Source organism: Coffea eugenioides, chromosome 11, assembly GCF_003713205.1.
Source record: "Coffea eugenioides isolate CCC68of chromosome 11, Ceug_1.0, whole genome shotgun sequence".
NCBI lineage: Eukaryota > Viridiplantae > Streptophyta > Magnoliopsida > Gentianales > Rubiaceae > Coffea > Coffea eugenioides.
Genome location: NC_040045.1, coordinates 32,600,249 through 32,620,137, shown reverse-complemented (window position 1 = coordinate 32,620,137; position 19,889 = coordinate 32,600,249). Strand labels below are relative to the sequence as shown.

General features: G+C 39.8%; 1 protein-coding gene and 1 pseudogene across 1 annotated transcript; one reads left to right on the top strand and one right to left on the bottom strand.

The window, feature by feature from the left end:
* The first annotated feature begins 2,937 nt into the window (after positions 1-2,937).
* On the top strand, positions 2,938-10,519 carry LOC113752300 (annotated as a pseudogene).
* A 668-nt stretch (positions 10,520-11,187) lies between these two features.
* On the bottom strand, positions 11,188-17,686 carry LOC113753279. Its single transcript, XM_027297394.1, has 3 exons — positions 14,900-17,686; positions 12,629-12,933; positions 11,188-11,839 (listed from the first exon to the last, which is right to left on the bottom strand). Exons 1-3 carry the CDS (start codon positions 17,362-17,364, stop codon positions 11,499-11,501), a joined length of 3,111 nt encoding a protein of 1,036 aa, XP_027153195.1. The 5' UTR covers positions 17,365-17,686; the 3' UTR covers positions 11,188-11,498.
* Positions 17,687-19,889: the final 2,203 nt, after the last annotated feature.

Genomic DNA, 19,889 nt, shown 5'->3' with positions numbered 1-19,889 from the left:
TTTTGTCATGAAAAACTTTTACCTGTCCCCTAACTGTCTCAATCCGCTGGGCTTTTTCTAGCGCTTGGCTAAACGTGTCCAACTGAGCAGCTGCTAGAGCCTCCTGGATTTCCACATTTAGGCCTTGGACGAAGCGACGGATTCGTTTTCGCTCCGTTAGCACCAACTCCGGAGCAAAACGGGAGAGCTTTGTAAATTGGATCTCGTACTCCGCTACACTAGATGCCCCTTGACGCAGGCGGATAAAATCATCTTCTCGTTTCTCTTGCACAATGGGCGGCAAGTATTTCTCATTAAATTCTTGAGTAAAATTGACCCATGTCCAGGGGGTCTGTTCTCGCTCCCACTTGGCTTTGATTACATTCCACCAGACTCGCGCGGCCCTTTCGAACTGAAAGACGGCAAAGGATATCTGCCGCTCCTCCGAATACCTAAGCGCGGCAAATATATCTAACATACGATCCATCCAACCCTCGGTTAGGTCAGGATTAGGTCCACCTATAAATTTAGGAGGTGCAAATTTCTGGAACTGTTCTAGAGCACGGTCCTCTCCCTCATGATTACCCGGATTATTTCCCGGATTATGTCCAGGAATCCCAGTATTGCTTCCCTGGCCCTGTTGATTTGTCATTCGCTCTAGTAGATCGGCCATTCGCTGGATGGCTGTAACGACTTGATCCGACCCATTTCCATTATTTCCTTCAGAGTCTCGTCCTTGCTTTCCAGCTCTATTTTGACCACCGGAGTCCATTTCGGGGCACAAGTCTATAGATCGGAACGTTACATATACTGATTATCCAAACTATGAGCAAAAGTACGGACGTAAAGCGTATGCACAAAATACACACAAAAGGTAAGTTCAAAATGCCACTCAAATATATACATATACTTACAAAGTCACACCAAAAAAAATTTACAGATTACCGACCTCCAATCGGTACAAAATTCAATGTACACATGAGCACCGGCTCCAAAAATCTAGTCAGTCAACCAAATAACGAAAGAAAGTGGTCATGCCAGTTTTAACAAAAGAATCCACTAACTAAACAAAAGTACAAAAGTGACCCTAAACGCCTCCCCTAGGGCCCAGGTTCCCAACGGAACCTAACGTGTCCATCTCGTCCATCACCTCTGGACCGGTGGCTCGTGGCGGTGCCTCCGCGGCCATATCTAGAATGACCTCACAGTCAATCGAAATACTCCGAACCCTATGCATCTCATCTCGGAGACCCCGCTCCAAGTCCCTAATACGCATCGCCTGTCCATGGCCAACCTCTCTGGCCTCCTCTAGCTGACTAATCAGGCTGCGTCGCTCATCGTCCACTGCCAGGACGACCTCGTCAGGATAACTGTACGTATACCAACACCTACAAGGTCAGTGCGACACCTGACCAAAAGGGAAGTACAAAGTTTAAGGCTCTCCAGGTCTCTGCCGATAACGGATCGCCCGCTTACGCAACACTCGATCCTCTGGACCCCTCGCACTCAGAGGTCTCGGTCCCACACCACTCGAAAAACATTAATTCGTCAGTTCTCCGGCATTTCAGCTTAAAATATATCATTCATCTTAAAAGAATCAAGTATGCCTAGTGCCTATCACGTATGTCCCACTTGCCCAAGTCCTCTAACCTAGGCGCTCTTATACCATCTGTGACGCCCCCGCTTCTCCCAAGGGCGAACCCTAGGGTATCGGCGGAACGCCTGCCTAACTCGCGCCAGGACTCAAAACACAAAGCTAACAAAATTATATTAAACCAAAAGAGAACTATTTATAATATATACAACCGCCAAAAATTCTATTTACATCTTCAAAAGTATCGAGTCAAACCACTTTAATACAGTATAATAACAACCATCAGAAGGTAGACCCTAAGGAGGGTTCTTATACAAACCACCAAAACAAAAACAAACATCCTAACTGTCCGACTATTACAAACAAACCTAACTATACTAGTGTATGTGCCAAAAGTCCCCGCATCGGCCCCTGCTAAGGAAAACAAAAGGAAAGGGGTAAACTATATGCTTAGTAAGTAAACAGGGGCAAAAGCGTAAATTTCACGTAACAACAGTTACACAGTAAGAGTAAAGCAAAAGTAGAAAAGTAACATCACATAATAAGGATACAGGTGGCTCCAAAGCCAGATCGTTTGCCATGTGTGACCTCCTGCCGACACTCCGTCGACCACAAATAATGGTCCGTAGAACTTCACTTGTTCTCCCACCGTACACCTTATCACCCTCTCTGGCCAGTCACCTCACAAACTTGCTCGAGCGAACGAAATTGAGCTTGGTTCACAAGATCGGGTCACAAATTTGGTCCACATACTCGGTGAACCGGATTCACAAACTTGGTGACCTTAATCCAGGTTGGACTGATTTCGACCAAACCCTAACCGGCTCGAATAGTCCATCTAGGTATTGAGATCGGGCCCCAAACTCACAAACTTCACAAAATTATTCAAAAGTCACCCCGAGCCACAAGTTCAAGGGTTTTAGTTCCAAAATTGCTCATATACACAAGCCATGTACAAATATGTGCGCAAATTAGGGTTTAGGTTGAGTGCGATAAAGTACACCCTCGCTTAGGTACCCTCTTCATACATATCGAAACACATAAGGAACTAACACACAAGAGCGGCCTGAATACTTACACAACGAACAAAAGAGCAAATATTCTAAGTGTGTATATAATATCTAAACGAACAGTCTTAAACCAAATTCAGTTTTCCTTTGGCCAAAGGTGCTAGAGAAACTGACTGAACACGAAGCAAGTTGGAATCAAGATCAATTCGTTCATTCTTTGTGCAGTGTTGGTAGTCTTGTAGCGTGCAGTTTCTGTCCTGGAGTTTTATTTCTGATTTTTGTTGTATATTGAGGTGAAAGAAGAAAAGAATAGAAGGGGTTCGGAAAGGAAGTGATCAGCGAGAGTTGGAAACAATGGCTGCTTTTGCAGGGGATGATTTGTCGAGGGCGACGAGTAGTAGGAGGAGTTGGGGGTCAGGGAGTGTGAGGAGATTTGGCAAGGTCCACCTGATATTTTTGCGAGGAATAGTACTAGGAGAAAATGGTGGAGTGATGAGAGGAGCTCAATGGGCTGCTATTGAGGCTGCCTACTTATGATAGGATGAGAAAGGGATGCTTAAGCAGTGGTGAGTAATGGAAGAGTGATCTCAATAGGTTGATGTTAAATCTTGGTGCTCAGGATAGAAGCAGTTATGGATAGTATTCTTAAAGTGTTGAAGATGACAATGAGAGTTCCTCTACAAGACTCCGAGATCGAACTGACAGGTGAATGTTCTCTCAGCTATCTTGCTATTGTCATCTCTTTGATTACTGTAAAAAAAATGATGTTAAAAGTAGCTTTGGGCTTCACAATTTTGGAACTTAATAGGTTTCCTGTTTTGATGCTTTTATATGATGATCAGAACAATCTTGTAAAGGTTTTTGACAGCTTTTGTTGGGATTTGTAGATAACTAATGTTTTGACTTGTTTGGTCGAGTGCAGGGTGGGTATTGAGATTCCAAAGATTGAAGTGAGATTCCAGAATTTATCTATAGAGGGAGATGCATATGTTGGCACCAGAGCACTTCCAACTCTGTGGAACTCCACCCTCAACACGCTTGAGGTGATTAGCTGTTCTGTTCCTCCCCTGCGTCTTGACACAGTTCATGGAACTAATATTTAGTTGAATGGGATTTCCCACAACTTAAGTTTCTTAATTCTCCGGTGTTAGTTTTATTGGTAAATAACGGTGAATGCTTAATTAGATGCACTACGTCGAAGAACTGCAATTTTCGTTAATAATCTTATCAAGGGGAACATAGGAAAATGGTTGAAATAGGGAAGATAGAGCTTTTTATACAGTTTCTGAAGTAGAAAGATTGAGGGGTTTTACATTTAAGCGTCCTGTTATGGTTCTTTTCCAGAATTTATTTTTTTGTCCGATAATTGCTGTATCCTTCTGAAGTATTATTCCATTCATTTTTATGTTTGATTAGGCTGCTATTGGATTGATTGGACTTGCTCAATCAAAGAAAAGAGTTGTTAGAATTCTTGAAGGTGTGAGTGGAATTGTTAGACCAACAAGGTATGCTTCTCAGAATTTCTAATTAGAACTCTTTTTTTTTTTTTTTAAATTAGTTTATCTAACTCTTGGATATTGTCTTTTAATCTAAATTTTAAGATTAGCTCTTCCATCATGTTCTTACACTTCTGCTTGAAATTTACTGCTTTTTCAGGATGACACTACTGCTTGGGCCTCCCGGTTCAGGAAAAACTACCTTACTGAAAGCTTTGGCAGGCAAAGCTGATGATGATCTGAGAGTATGTCCCCTCCCCCCACCCCTTTCCTTTTAGACGTTTTCGTTATTTGTCATTCTTGATGAGTTGCTGATTGTAAGTGAATGAACAGGTCACTGGAAAAATCACCTACTGTGGTCATGAATTCCATGAATTTGTTCCTCAGAGAACAAGTGCTTATATCAGCCAGCATGATCTTCATTATGGTGAAATGACAGTACGTGAGACAATGGATTTTGCTGGTAGATGCTTGGGAGTAGGAACCAGATATGATATGCTGGTGGAGTTGTCAAGAAGGGAGAGAGAAGCAGGTATTAAACCAGATCCTGAGATTGATGCGTTCATGAAAGCCACAGCCATGGCGGGACAGGAAACCAGCTTGATTACTGATTATGTGCTGAAGGTCCGTTCCTCAGAACCCTTTTTTTCTTTGGGGATTATGATGTCATTCAGACAAGACTAATGTGCTCATAATGTTCCAACAGATTCTTGGATTGGACATTTGTGCTGATATTATGGTGGGAGATGACATGAGAAGAGGCATTTCTGGTGGTCAGAAGAAGCGTGTTACCACTGGTATGCACGCATCGATTACCGAAAGCTCTAGGCAGTATAAAACGATTCAAGTATCACATATTTGAATAAAATTCTAATGTGCAGCTCCCGATTCATTATGCTTTTCAACTAGAAGAAAGATACACTACTATGTTTTGAATTGACATTTTGCAGCGTAAACAGGCTTTATCATCTTTTGAGTTTTAAGTGATCTTTCTTCACGCATCAAATCGTCTGGACTAACGTTGTGATTGTGTCAAATGCAGCTGAAATGTTGGTAGGACCAGCAAAAGCATTTTTCATGGATGAAATATCAACAGGACTGGACAGTTCCACCACTTTCCAAATAGTGAAGTTCATGAGACAGATGGTTCATATTAATGATATAACCATGGTCATCTCTCTCTTACAGCCAGCGCCCGAGACATTCAATCTTTTTGATGATGTCATCCTACTTTCTGATGGGCGGATTGTCTATCAGGGTCCACGTGATAATATTCTTGAGTTCTTCGAGTACATGGGATTTAAATGTCCTGAAAGGAAAGGAATTGCAGACTTTCTGCAGGAGGTTACCTCAAAGAAGGACCAACAGCAGTATTGGTACAGAAAAAACCAGCCTTTTAGATATGTCTCTTCAGAGGATTTCGCAAATGCGTTCAATTCCTTCCATGTAGGACAACGACTTACAGCAGACCTTAGAGTTCCTTATGATAAGGCCAGAACCCACCCTGCAGCATTGGTTAAAGAGAAGTATGGAATTTCGAATTGGGATCTCTTCAAGGCATGCTTTGATCGTGAATGGCTGCTCATGAAGCGGAGTGCTTTTGTTTTCATATTTAAAACAACACAAATCACTATCATGGCCTTAATTGCCCTGACGGTGTTTTTAAGAACAGAAATGAAAACTGGTCACGTGAATGATGCTGCTAAGTTTTGGGGAGCATTGTTTTTCAGTCTTATCAATGTGATGTTCAATGGAATGGCTGAGCTGGCCATGACAGTTTTCAGGCTTCCTGTTTTTTTCAAGCAGAGGGACTGTTTGTTCTACCCAGCTTGGGCATTTGCTCTGCCAATTTGGGTCCTCCGTATTCCCATTTCAGTCATGGAGTCCGTAATATGGATCATTTTCACGTATTACACCATTGGTTTTGCGCCTTCTGCAGCCAGGTAAGTTCAAGTTCATGCAATTTCGTTGAAGCTTTTAGTCAATTCTTGGCAGGCATCTAATAATGCTTTTCTTTATTTTTATCTTCAATGTATCAGGTTCTTCAAACAGCTCTTGGCATTCATTGGCATCCATCAGATGGCTCTCTCTTTGTTTCGTTTCATTGCTGCAGCTGGAAGAGCACAAGTTGTAGCAAACACGCTTGGAACCTTCACCTTGTTGTTGGTCTTTATTCTAGGAGGCTTCATTGTTGCAAAAGGTGAAAGCATGATTTATATATACCACAATTTCTCGCAATGACATTTTGTAGTCTAGATATACTTATTGTCGGTTGCGGAAAATCAGTTGCTCCATGCTTGGATCTGTCTTGGCTGCTTTATTTGTAGCAATATAATTGAATTGCTAACCAATTTTATGGAAATGTAATTCATAGATGACATCAAGAATTGGATGATATGGGGTTACTATGTTTCTCCTATGATGTATGGACAAAATGCCATTGCCATCAACGAGTTTCTTTCTGAAAGATGGAGCAACGTAAGACCTCCTGATAATTGCCTCTAAATGTGTACATTCTTTCCAAGATCTGTAAAGCTAGAGGATACTCTATATTGATTTTGATCGTGGTTCTTAATTTTCATTCTACAGCCCTCCAATGGCTCTGAACCTACAGTTGGAAAGACACTTCTAAAGGACAGAGGTCTATTTACCACTGAAACTTGGTACTGGATTGGTGTAGGAGCTCTTTTCGCTTTCTCCTTGTTGTTCAATGTTCTTTTTATTGGAGCATTGACATTTTTAAATCGTGAGTACAATAGTCCACCTTGTTATCTTACATTTGTCATCTATCATTCTATACTATATGATACAAGAAGTTCATGTTTTAATACGTGATACGACTTAATTATCAGCAATTGGAGATACTAAAGCTGTTCTTGTTGAGGACGATGATGAGAAAAAGACTAGAAATGAAGCATCCAATTCTGCAGGTTTGTGGTCTATTAAACTGCTCCTTTTTGTATATGTAAGTAAATTTTGTAAAAATCATTGGATTAGCTTGTCTCCCTCTTTAAAATAAGCTTGAACAACTGTAAAACATCAAATGTTAAAAGTTCTCCAATTCAATACTCATTTCCACAGAACTTAATCGGAGGATTTGGCACCAAAATGTATGGAAAAAAGGTGTTCACATCAGTTACCATATTTTACAGTTTAAGAAGCAAAAGAATTTTTGATACTTTCTTTCGTTCGTAGCATTGTCATGGATGTTAGTAAAGGGAATAGGCTAAGAATTTAACACTCCAAGCTTAAAGCACCACTGAATAAATTCCTCTTTTCAAGGCTTTCAGTTATTAAAAATAATTCAGGGCCAAATAAATGTGTTTCTCATACGCTGTCATTGCTACAGGAATTCAAATGGGTGTAAGAAATTCTCAGGCAAATGGCAACTCAATGGTTAGTGCAACAAACAATCAAGCAACTAGAGGAATGGTTTTGCCCTTCCAACCGCTCTCACTTGCATTCAATCATGTGAAGTACTACGTGGACATGCCTGCAGTAAGTCTCGTCCATCCCTGTCCTTAATTTTGTGAAATTGCCCACATCTCATTTCTGTGGTCAGACTCTCTGAAATTTTGCATAGGAAACAAACATAATATTGTTACTATTTTTCTAACTTGGAAATTTGATTCATATCAGGAAATGAAGTCACAAGGGATTGAAGAAGATAGATTGCAACTTCTGAGAGATGTTAGTGGTGCTTTCAGGCCTGGCGTTTTAACAGCACTGGTGGGTGTCAGTGGTGCTGGAAAGACCACATTGATGGATGTCTTAGCAGGTAGAAAGACAGGTGGCTACATTGAAGGAAGCATAAGCATTTCAGGCTACCCAAAGAACCAAGAAACTTTTGCCCGAGTTAGTGGTTACTGTGAGCAGAATGATATACACTCTCCTTATGTAACTGTTTATGAATCGCTCCTCTATTCTGCCTGGCTGCGGCTTGCTTCTGATGTAAAGACAGAAACTCGAAAGGTAAGCATAGTAATTACTAGAATTATTACCTTTGACTCATTGATACACTGGTGCATTAATGTGCATGCCTTTAAATCAACAACGCTTTCTATGTAACTTGCTGAAGTTTCATTTTCTTTCTTACTACAGATGTTTGTTCAAGAAGTCATGGACTTGGTTGAGCTCAATGCTCTGAGGGACGCTCTTGTTGGACTTCCAGGAGTGGACGGCCTTTCAACCGAGCAGAGAAAGAGACTTACAATTGCTGTTGAATTAGTTGCTAATCCTTCCATCATCTTTATGGATGAGCCCACTTCAGGACTTGATGCTAGAGCTGCTGCAATTGTCATGCGTACTGTCAGAAATACAGTGGATACTGGTAGAACTGTGGTCTGCACAATTCACCAACCAAGCATTGATATATTTGAAGCTTTTGACGAGGTACACTTAATTGTCATTTTTCTTACACTAGATATTTTTGGGCACTCAGCATTCTTTAACACCATTCTTATACCTGCAGCTGCTCTTGATGAAGAGAGGAGGACAAGTGATATATGCTGGACCTCTTGGTCGCCATTCTCACAAACTCGTTGAATATTTTGAGGTGAGGTTCTGCTCCTATTGCATTATTGCTTGGTTGCAAACACACTGTCTGTGCACTAGAATTGAAATCCTACCCAACTTGCAGGCTGTACCTGGTGTTCCCAAGATAAAAGAGGGTCACAATCCAGCTACCTGGATGTTGGATGTCAGCACCTCAGCAATGGAGGCTCAACTTGGAGTCGATTTTGCAGAAATATATGCCAACTCTGATCTCTACAGGTTAAAGAAGGGTTAACTTATACAGCGTAGAAAGTTTTCAAGAATCAAATGTCTCTATATGTGCTGCAAGATCATTGACCTGTTACTTCGTTTACGTTTCCAGGAGGAATCAGGAGCTAATAAAGGAACTGAGCGCTCCTGAACCGGGTTCCAGGGATCTATACTTCCCCACCCAATACTCTCAGTCCTTTTTAGTTCAGTGCAAGGCTTGTTTTTGGAAACAACACTGGTCATATTGGAGGAACTCACAATATAATGCAATTAGATTCTTCATGACTGTTGTCATTGGAATTATGTTTGGCGTTATCTTTTGGGACAAAGGAACTAAAATGTAAGTCCAAATTTTCCTTATCTCGCAACCTTGAATGATAAAAGAGCCTACTCAATTCAGTTACATAATGCTAACATTAGCTTCAATACTGTGCATCTGTTAACAGATTTAGACAACAAGACTTGCTTAACTTACTCGGAGCTACTTATGCTGCTGTTCTTTTCCTTGGAGCAACCAATGCTTCTGCCGTGCAGTCTGTTGTGGCGATTGAGAGAACAGTTTTTTACCGTGAAAGAGCAGCAGGAATGTACTCTGAGTTGCCTTACGCATTTGCTCAGGTAAAGCATTCAGATCCCTTTTTGCCTGTCTACTTGTCACATTATCATTTTCTACTCGCAAATCAAATAAAACCTTCCAGTTCTAACATCCCTTGTGTATCTTACAATTGCAGGTTGCAATTGAAACTATTTATGTTGCAATTCAAACTCTGGTTTATACACTTCTTTTGTACTCGATGATTGGATTCGACTGGACTGCCGAGAAGTTCTTGTATTTCTACTACTTCATCTTCATGTGCTATGCCTACTTCTCAATGTACGGGATGATGGTTGTTGCATTGACTCCTGGCCATCAAATTGCTGCTATTGTCATGTCCTTCTTCTTGAGTTTCTGGAATCTGTTTTCTGGTTTTCTCATCCCGCGTCCGGTACGTGAAATGCTAAGCTATATTTACCTTCCACTCCACACATGAAGCTCCAAATTGTACTGTACTGTTCCATTGAATTCTTGACTGACCATACCACCATTTTGTGTTAAAACAATTTGCAGCTTATTCCAGTATGGTGGAGGTGGTACTACTGGTGCTCTCCTGTTGCATGGTCAATTTATGGCATTTTTGCATCTCAAATTGCTGACAGAACAACTGGTATTGAAGTCCCTGGTAGTGACACAAAAGTTCCAATCAACCAATTCCTTAAAGAATACTTGGGCTATGACCATGACTTCCTCATTCCAGTGGTCTTTGCCCACGTCGGTTGGGTCCTCCTCTTCTTCTTCGTCTTCGCTTATGGCATCAAGTTCCTGAACTTCCAAAGAAGATGATCACTTCTCAGTTCACATGCGGAGTGTTTCTTTAGGTTTATAGACCAATTGTATATCTTTGTAGCTAAGCATATAGGACCAGCGATCTTTCTCTCTTTGTTTATAGGTGTCTTTAGAAAACTCCGACCAATAGTCCAATATTCCCATTTGAGCGCAATATAGCTGCAAGAACGGCTCATATGATATGAGTCCCTAAAGGTACAAGTATAATACGAGACGGGTATAGTATGTGACATAATATATATGTATTGTATGATTTTTTTCAAGAGTATAATTAAAAGTTCAGCATAAAAATATTGGCAAAATTATGTATTATATGTGCGCGCGTGTATGTGAATTCATAGGTAAATAATACAAATATAATTGAAAGTTACGAAAGTCAAAGAACAGATAAAATTACTGTGATTTTCAAAGATTTTACTATTACATTGGTACTAATTTTAACTCTTATGGATTTTACTACATTAGTACTCATTTTAACTCTTATCCTCGTGTATGAAACGTAAATTTATTAAAATGTTATCATTTTAGTTCTTCTAATGTGTAAATTTGCATAATATACAATACATGTCATTATTACTTTGTATAAAATTCGGAATTTATATATCATTAGTTTTACCTAAATTTGAAAATTTTTCCAAAAAAATTGAAGTATAATACGTTAAAAATTTATTATGTGCTTCATACAATTAGTTAAACAAATGTAAATATTTTTTAGAGTATTTTTGAAATACACAAAATATACATATTGTTTTTAAAACAAATTATACGTACAATCGGATATTATACTCGTATGTAATAAAGAGGATTCACTAATTATGATCCCCAAAACGCAACCCGCCGGTTTTATGGTAAATTCGTCCATCCCACAAACTTGTCAAGAAAGGAAGATAAAACTAAGCGAAATAGCAAATGCAAAGAATTAAATGCTAAATCGAAAGCATCTCAATACTATATAAGTTAATGAACCAGAAAGTTTGCAGTAAAGACGGTCGGTCCATTCAACTGAAAACACAATCTATTTCGTCTTCATAGACCTTTCCTCCACGGTTAAACCTAATATAGTAACTAGAGTATCCAAAAGTTCCATCCAATTTGAGGTGATGTTCTAAAATGCCAAGTCAAAAGATCCATCAACTTTAATCCTCATCATCATCCCAAAAAGAGTGACTACATATAAGAAAGCAGCACTGGCGACAAGCAACAAAACGAATGAAAACGAGTTGAACTACACGTTCACACAGCCTAAAACATCCCTGCAATTGATTGTTTCGTCATTGTGTCTTCATGGAAGCCTCTGCAATATCCTTAATTGCTTTCCTGCTCTTCACAACGCGACGTCTTTTGGCATCAAAATCCAGCTTATCCAGATCTTCTGCAATCCCCAGGTAACCATACAGAATATTTTCCATATTGTTCACTGGAGCAGATATTGTTTCCCCAATCTGGTTGATCCGTAAGAACTCGGCCCTCCCATGATCGTTTCCAGCATAAACCTTGTGAAGCCTCTCAGCCTCTTGCAACCCCGACAGCCGACCAGTAAACTCGACCACCAAAACACTTTGATTTGCAGGTTTTCCACGGTACACCTTAGTCTTGTCTCCAAAGCCCATTTCTGGGGAAAAAAATTACAGGAGAATAAAAAAAAATGAAATAAGACAAATGAAGACAACAGACCAATGAATCTCACTGTACAACGTGAGAAAGTCTCAAGAGTATGCAAGACTCCATCCTTGTTAAGGCTGCAAAATGGAGATGAGCATTTTGAAGATAGACACACAAACAGAGAGGCATACAGCAATACAAACCAAAACCAATTCTGACATGACATCCAAAAAAACTTGTGCAGTTCTGCACTTCAAATGGTCTGTGGAATTGACAATTGTTCGGACAATTTGCAATCCCAGGGCCAAAAGGACATACCTTCATTGAACACTTAGGATTTATCCAGGTACAGACTCATCCACAAAATGTACACTCACATTTGACGGAATAACTATACAATCTGTGTGGTTGAAACACTAAATCCTCGTACGTAATGGAAACTTACTTGCCAAGTGTCCAATTATTCAAGACAATTGTCAAACAGAGACTTTCAATTGACATACTTTTTGAAAATAATATAAAGATGACAAGCCGAAGTTAAAAGATAATAGTAACTTCGTCAATCAACTCAAGCTACGAAATTCTGCGTCCTGCGACAGTTATATCCAGTGCCACCATATACCAGAATATTGCTCACAATGGCATTTTGAAGCATATCATGAGCGCCAATACGAACTTAAAGTAGACAAATTTAAAGTCTAAAAGCAAGGAAAACCAGAGCTTATAACAGAATACCTACAAAAGTAATAAAGTCATGACTGATTATGATGGTGTTTCATGTTCAGAGAAGGAAACGTACCTCTTAGTTTAGTTTCAAGTTCTTCAATAGATACAATAACCTGCTGATCAGGGCTCTTATTTCCAATGGTACCGTTGTGGATAATCACCACTGGAGGCCACAAAATGAGGTCTTCCTTTAGTGTTAAATTTTCCGCATCAGACAACATTTCAGGTGACCATGTAACATTTGGCTTCTCTGCACTCTTCCATCCCATAAGTGCACAAAGTGCTTTATGAAAACCCAAGTGACGCGATCTTAAGCCAATTTCTTGAGATGTGAATGCATGTGTTGCCAAACCCTCTGTGCCAACAAACTCTTCCTGGCTGCAAGCAAGCAAATCTCAAGTAGTGAAAATCATGCAATTCATCAGCAGACCAACTTAAGAAAACATCAAATCTACAATACATAAAAGACCAACTCAATTGCTATGAGTTATTTAGAGATGAAGAACGTCCCGTCCTTGATAGCAGATGCTAATGATGATTCTCATTTCCAAAGTACATCCTTTTCCTAAAGCTTATGCTCATACTCTGCTAGTAAAATTGTTTAGATTCTTTGTTGGGGTAATGGCAGACACGAGAGATCAATGTCACTATCTAAACATTTCTCATGCCAGTTTTCTTCTCTGTTCCTTTATTATCTTTCTTTTGGTACCACAACAGACACATCCATAATCAAACAACAAGAAACCATCACAAGAGATCAATGTGACTAAACAATTTTCACACAAGTCTCTTCTCAGTTCCTTTGTTGTTCAGGTTCTTTTCTTTCTTTTGTACTGTAACAGACAATAACAATCGAACAACAAGAAACCATTGCACCATGCCTATATTTTACAGAGTCACATACTCCTCCGCAGGTGTAATTATTAGTCTCTTGGCAGCATTACACAAGGATCTTTCTCAGTGAACATTAACAGCACTAATCATCAAACTCACAAGCTAGAGGACTCGGTGGAAAATGACATCCAAAAAATAACAGTGTCTGTTTCATGTTCAAAAGAAATTGAAATTAGCAAGTCAACATCACTGTATGGCTACTTTAAGTTATAAGACTACTAATTCTTATTGGAGTGTTCAACTGTATATCAATGAGTTTATGTTTCTCTCAGCCTAGGGAAAGCAACATGTTTCAACCTAAGGAAAGAAACATGTTTCCATGAGGCAATCCAGCCAAAGCATATTGGAAGCATAAAAAGTTCAAGCAAAATTTTCAACAGCACAGGTTTCTATTATTAAGTATGGAGAGAGAGAGAAAGCAAAAAGGACATACACAACTAACTATTTGCATAAAAGAATATTCAGGAAAAGGTCTTCCATGTAAAGTGCGTATTCAATGTTTAATTACATCGCTTGGAAATGTGGTGAGACTAAAAATGGGCCCCAACAGTACCTACAGACTGATATTTGCCTTCAAAACACAATCATTATTGTAAATAGCCTAATGTGTGTAAAGTCCAACTACCAAACCAAAAACTTCATGAGAACTGATTCTAATCCTCATCAACCTAAACTTTCATACAAGAAATTCTTCTACTCTTCATTGCAAAAGAAACTTCTCTCAGGGCAAAAACTAATAAAGCTAGACTAGGCACCTAGATAGCTGATTTCTTCTCCTATAACTTGAAAAACATTTTTGAAATTAATTCTACACACCGACAATTACTTCAAGTAACTATGGAAAGAACTGTAACTTCCTTTTCAGCAATACTCTTATATCAGAAAACCAAGACCATCAGACCAAAACCACATCTGAGGATTTAGCTAATGCTCCAATAGCACAACCAACACATTTAAAAGATTTATCTTCTTCATTCTTCTGTCCCAAGCCACTCAAAAAAGTGACAATGAATTTTTATCTTTGTCCTTATTCTGTTCCTTTCTCATGATTCTTTTCGTGAGAATTGTTCACCTGATGTAACTCATATGTCAAAAATCACAATCTGCGGAAAAATATAAGAATATCATGACAAGCCCTCCATTTGAGCAGCAATATCATAAAGTTTAAACTCTTCCAAACCATCTCCAAGGGGACTATCATAATATTGAACAGAAGTCTACATATCACACTCTCTTTGAAGTCATGGAAGCATGAGACCAGTAAAGGACAGCAAAATCCAGGAGCTAGCAACATATTCTGGTAAACATTTGCTTGTCACTTCCTCATGAGCTGATGATTGAAATCAGTAGCAGGATACTTCATTGTAGCATAAGAGCAAGAAAAAGTTCAATGAAAGACAGGAAAGAGTTTCTCCATCTGTAATAACATTTCATGATGTAAAACACAGACCTGCGGCACACGATGCACTTCAAACTACCAGAAATTGCCCGCTCCTTGTATTTTCTTCTTTTAGCCGGAGTATCATTCAATTGTTTGACAAACTTGAAGAATGCAATATTCACCAGCTGTTTAAAATCCTCGGACTTTTCAGGAGGTTCGGGCTTTGCAAGAGTAACATTTTCTGCCTGGGGATCTTCCCCTTGATCATGATCGCTTCCACCTGAACCATCTTGAATTCTTGGCAGATTGGCAGCATTCAGATTCTTCAGCCATGGGAGAGTAACACGATTCTTTTGAGGACCAGGTCCTAACCGTTTTCTTAGTGAAGGCTTGTACTTCTTTGCTAGACGTTGGGAAACATGAACTTTCTCAGCAACTGGCCCAAGCCGTTTCTTTATATCTCTAGGGCCAGAAATCTGGGTTTTTCTTGTATGAACGGATGAAGAGAATGTATTTGTGCCAGAGGGTGATTGATGGTGGGCTGCCATATTTAATGTCCTTCTAGACTTCCCATATCCGGAGTTACCCACTTTCAAACTCCTTGAAGGTATGTTTGAATCCACATTATCATCCCAAGGTTCACGGGCATCCCCTAGATCATAACTCGTACTTCCATGCTGAATGAATTGCTTTTCTGCATGTTTCCGCTTGAGCCTGTTCTTGGACGGTTTAGACAAATTCATATTCCCCAAGACCAATTTCTCGTGAGATCCACCATCAGTATCATCTAAGAGTGGATCATATTCTCTAGATGGTAATACATCTGATCGCCTGTGATGAGACCGAGGACCATGAGCTATCTCAAGATCATGATTATGCTCTCCTACTCTGGAACTTTCGAGGCCATGATAAATTTCCCTTTCATACTTAGGTTGAGCACTTCCATAACCTTGATCATCCACATCCTTCTTTCTTGCATGGAAGGATTGCTGTGCATCATAATGGTCAGAAATGGGGTGTCCAAGTGAAGCAGGATGGTGGTCCAACATCCTGCTCCCTCTAGAATATCCTTGATGAGAGGATTCATCACCTTCCAAAATGCCCAACCTTGATGAATCTTGTGACCTGTAGTCTTCTCCAATGCCAAGACTCTTTCCATAAGAGTCAATTGACCTGGGAAGTGTACCACCTCCATTGCTGCTGCCAACTAGAGGGTATGCATTGTCCATGCGGCTCTCTTCAGCAGCACCAAGATATGACCTTGAATAACTCTTAAACTCTCTTAATCTCCCTTCATGATCCACAGGAGACCTGGTTCGTGACTTCTGTCGACGCCCATCATAGCCAATAGAATTAGTCTCAACTCCAGTGGTGATTCTAATTCCACCAGAAGGAATGCGAAGTTCATCCCTCAATGCAGGTGGGATATCCTCTTTGAAACTCCCAAGATGCACTGGATCAAAATCCTTCAACCGTGATGATGGCACCATATAATCAGTATCCATGTTTGAATAGGTCAAGGGCTTATCTTTATATGATTCCCTTGCCAATGGATCCCTCAAGACTGGCCCATCTTTAACTAACTTCTCTGAATCAAACTTGGCGTGAAAATGGAAGTCTTCACCTTTGTGAAGACAATTAATTGAATAATGTGATGATGTTGACATGCCACTTCCAAATGTATCAACATGGCCAGAACTTTTGGTTGGAAAGCTGATGTTCATAGGATAAGTGGAGCTAGAATAATCCCTTCCCCTTTCAGCTTCCACCAACAGAGGTTTGGAATCAAGTACCAATCCATCATACCCCTTGTCAAAGTACTTATGCCTCTTATAATCGTACTCCAGATCAGTCCTTACTCCTCTACCAACAACCCCATTATCCAACGAACTTTTGAAGCCATCTGATTTTCTGGTTTCACTGAAGAGAGGATCCCATCTGAACTTGGAGGAAGTTCTTTCATTGGATTCATACACACGCCGTGTGTACTCCCCACTGCCACTTGACTGATGCATACTCCTTGAACGCCCATCATCTCTATCTCTTTCTCTATCACCATAATCTCTAACTCTATCCCTATCTCCACCACCACTGTAATCTGATATCCTCATCCCTCGACCTCCACGACTAAAATTCCTAAAGTTATCTCCATCCCCATCTCCACGACTAAATCTCCTACCATTACCTCCATCACCACCTCCACAACTGAAACTCCTATCCTTGTCTCTATCCCCTTGGCTGAAATTCCTGTCATATTCCCTCTCATTCCCTCTATCTCCACGACTGAAGTTCCTCTCATACTCCCTTCCTCCACGATCAAAACTCTTTTCATGGTATCTATCATAATCTCTCCTTGAATGTCCTCCTCCATCACGTCTCTCATCCTCCACATCCATATTGTGCCGCCTCCGTGGTGGCGGAGGAGAGTATCTGCGGTCCCGCAACCTCGCTGGGGGCCGGGGCGGAGATAGTCTCCGAGGCGGAGGTGTTGGGGACCGAAACCTATCCCCTCCGTATCTCCTATCCCTCATCATTTTCCCTTCTCCTAGCAATCAGCAATAGCTACTGATAATCAAAGCGAAAAGCTTTGCAAGTCTAATTGTGAAACGACCAGCGAGCAATCAGCAAATGATCATAAACATCAAAACCCTAACCCTAATAAAAGACAAACACCCAAGTCTACAACGACAATCCAAGTGCTAAACAGTTTTTCCTTTTCATATTTCTTTCTTTTTTGTGACTGATAACAAACAATAAGCCCTAGAAAATAGAAAAGGAGACAAAAAAAGGGAGCGAATTTCGCGAAACCGGACTGCAAATACAACTAAATTAGTTTAAACAGTAGCAATAGTAGATTTTCAGACCTCTTGAATTGGAGGACTCTGATTAGAGAAGCAAAAGGAGCCAGTACAAATCGCAGAAGAGGAAGAAGTAGAAATCATTTCTGTAGCTTGAAATTGTTTGGTTTTTGTGGGGAATTTAGCTATAAAGGTTGTAATCCAGTGATGAATCAATGGAAGCAGAAAAAGGAAATTCTTCAAATCATCGGCAAAATTTGGATTGTAGCCGGCGAATTTGAGAGCGCTTTTTTTGGCTTTGCAGAATTTGATAGCTTGGATAGCCGCTGCTGGTGGTCGTGGCCCGGTGATGCGGGGGAGGAAGAGCTAGAGTGGGCTATTTATGTACACGTGTTGCTTTTCTACTTGTCCAATTAGTCAACTATATTCCTTTTTTTTTTTGGGCTAAATTTGTCTTTGCCCTTGTTCAGTTACGGATTTCTTTTTTCCTTAGGTTATGAATTCTTGAGCCCAATTTCGCCCATAAATTTTTTTACTTGTGTCAATTTAGTTTCAAACGTTTATTCATACCCAATTTGATATGTAAATTTATTTTGCGGTTCCAATTAAGGAGTTTTGTAGCCGCGCCACCACTTAACACTGGCCTGATTCCTAATTAATCAACTAAATAGAAATATTTTGGAAATATTACTCACAAGACCATAAATAAATCAAGTAAATCATATAAAAAATCACAAGATTAAATTTTAAAAAAGTTCTATTTGATAATTTTTTATACGATCTAAAAGTTTTATCTGGTATTTTTAACACGATTTACTTGTTTTATTACAATTTCATGAGTGATGTTTCCATAATACCCCTGTTTAATTAGTCAATTAAGAATCAAATCGGTTTTAAGTAGTGGTGCCACCACAGAGATCCTTAATTAGTATGGCAAAATAAGTTCAAGTATCAAATTGATTAGAAATAAAAGTTAGGGATTAAATCGTCACCAACGGAAAAAGTTTAGGATGAAATACTAATTCTAGAATTTTCAAATCTCAATAAAGCCTACTCTTAGAAACTTCGGAGGATTCTAGGTTTTTGACTTTTTTCTAGTTTCAGAATCGTATTCTTTCTTTTCTTAAAATTTTTCTCTGTGGCTAGTAGTTGATAGTGGGAGATAGAATAAATTTTGAAGTTGATGATTGGCACTGAATTTTTGGTACACAAATTTCACAATTGATTTTTGTTTTTCTTGCATGTCATTGTCTTAATATCTATTGTCACCCGTAATTGTAGAAGCTCTTGATCCATCTCGAGTCATGATGTGACTCTTAGGATGGGTTTCTGTCACGACCTTGAGGTTGATTTTTGGAATGATGGAAGAATTGGAGGAATGTTAATTGAGAAGAGTCAAGAATTAGGGAAATTGGGAGGTTTTGGAAGAATGAACAGAGGAAGTTGGGGAGAGAAAGAAGAAAGCAAGAATGAGGAGCAGCAAAGACTTGTGATTAATTTCCGTATCCCTCCATTACATGTGGGCCCTACTTTTATAACCAACCTAACCGACTGGCCAGACAGTTAGCAACTGAATTTAACAACTAGATGCCTTATTAATTGGAACGGCATCGTATTGCCATTACTTAAGAGAACCAAAGCTGCACCGTTTTACTAATCTACTGACTTAACTAACTATTGCTCCAATTAGTGCTCTAATTGAGCCATTATTGCGTTAAGGTCCTATAGTTTGTGACCTGACAATCCCTTCCCCTTAAGAACAGACTTGTCCTCAAGTCTGGAATGCAGGAAACTATCGCTCGATGAAGGACTTATCCTCCCAAGAAGCTTCCTCTGCCTCCAATTGACTCCATTTGATCAAGAACTGAATGACAGGTTGCTCATTGCGCAAAATGACCCTTCTACTCAGGATTGCCTCGGGCTGTAATGGACACTGGTCTTGTGTATCTAATTCTGGCAGATTGATAGAGCTTCCTCGCAGTGTGCCCAGCTTCTTCTTGAGCAGTGAGACATGAAACACAGGGTGCAATCTCGTGCCTGTTGGTAACTTCAATTTGTAAGCCACTGAACCAACTTTCTCCTCCACCTCAAATGGTCCATAGTATTTTGCAGATAGCTTGAGACACTTCCGTACTGCCACTGTTTGTTGTCGATATGATTGAAGTTTCAGAAACACCCAATCCCCAACAGCAAATTCCCTCTCGGTCCTGTGTTGATCAGCAAAGTACTTCATTCTTTGCTGAGCCTTAGCTAAGTTGTCC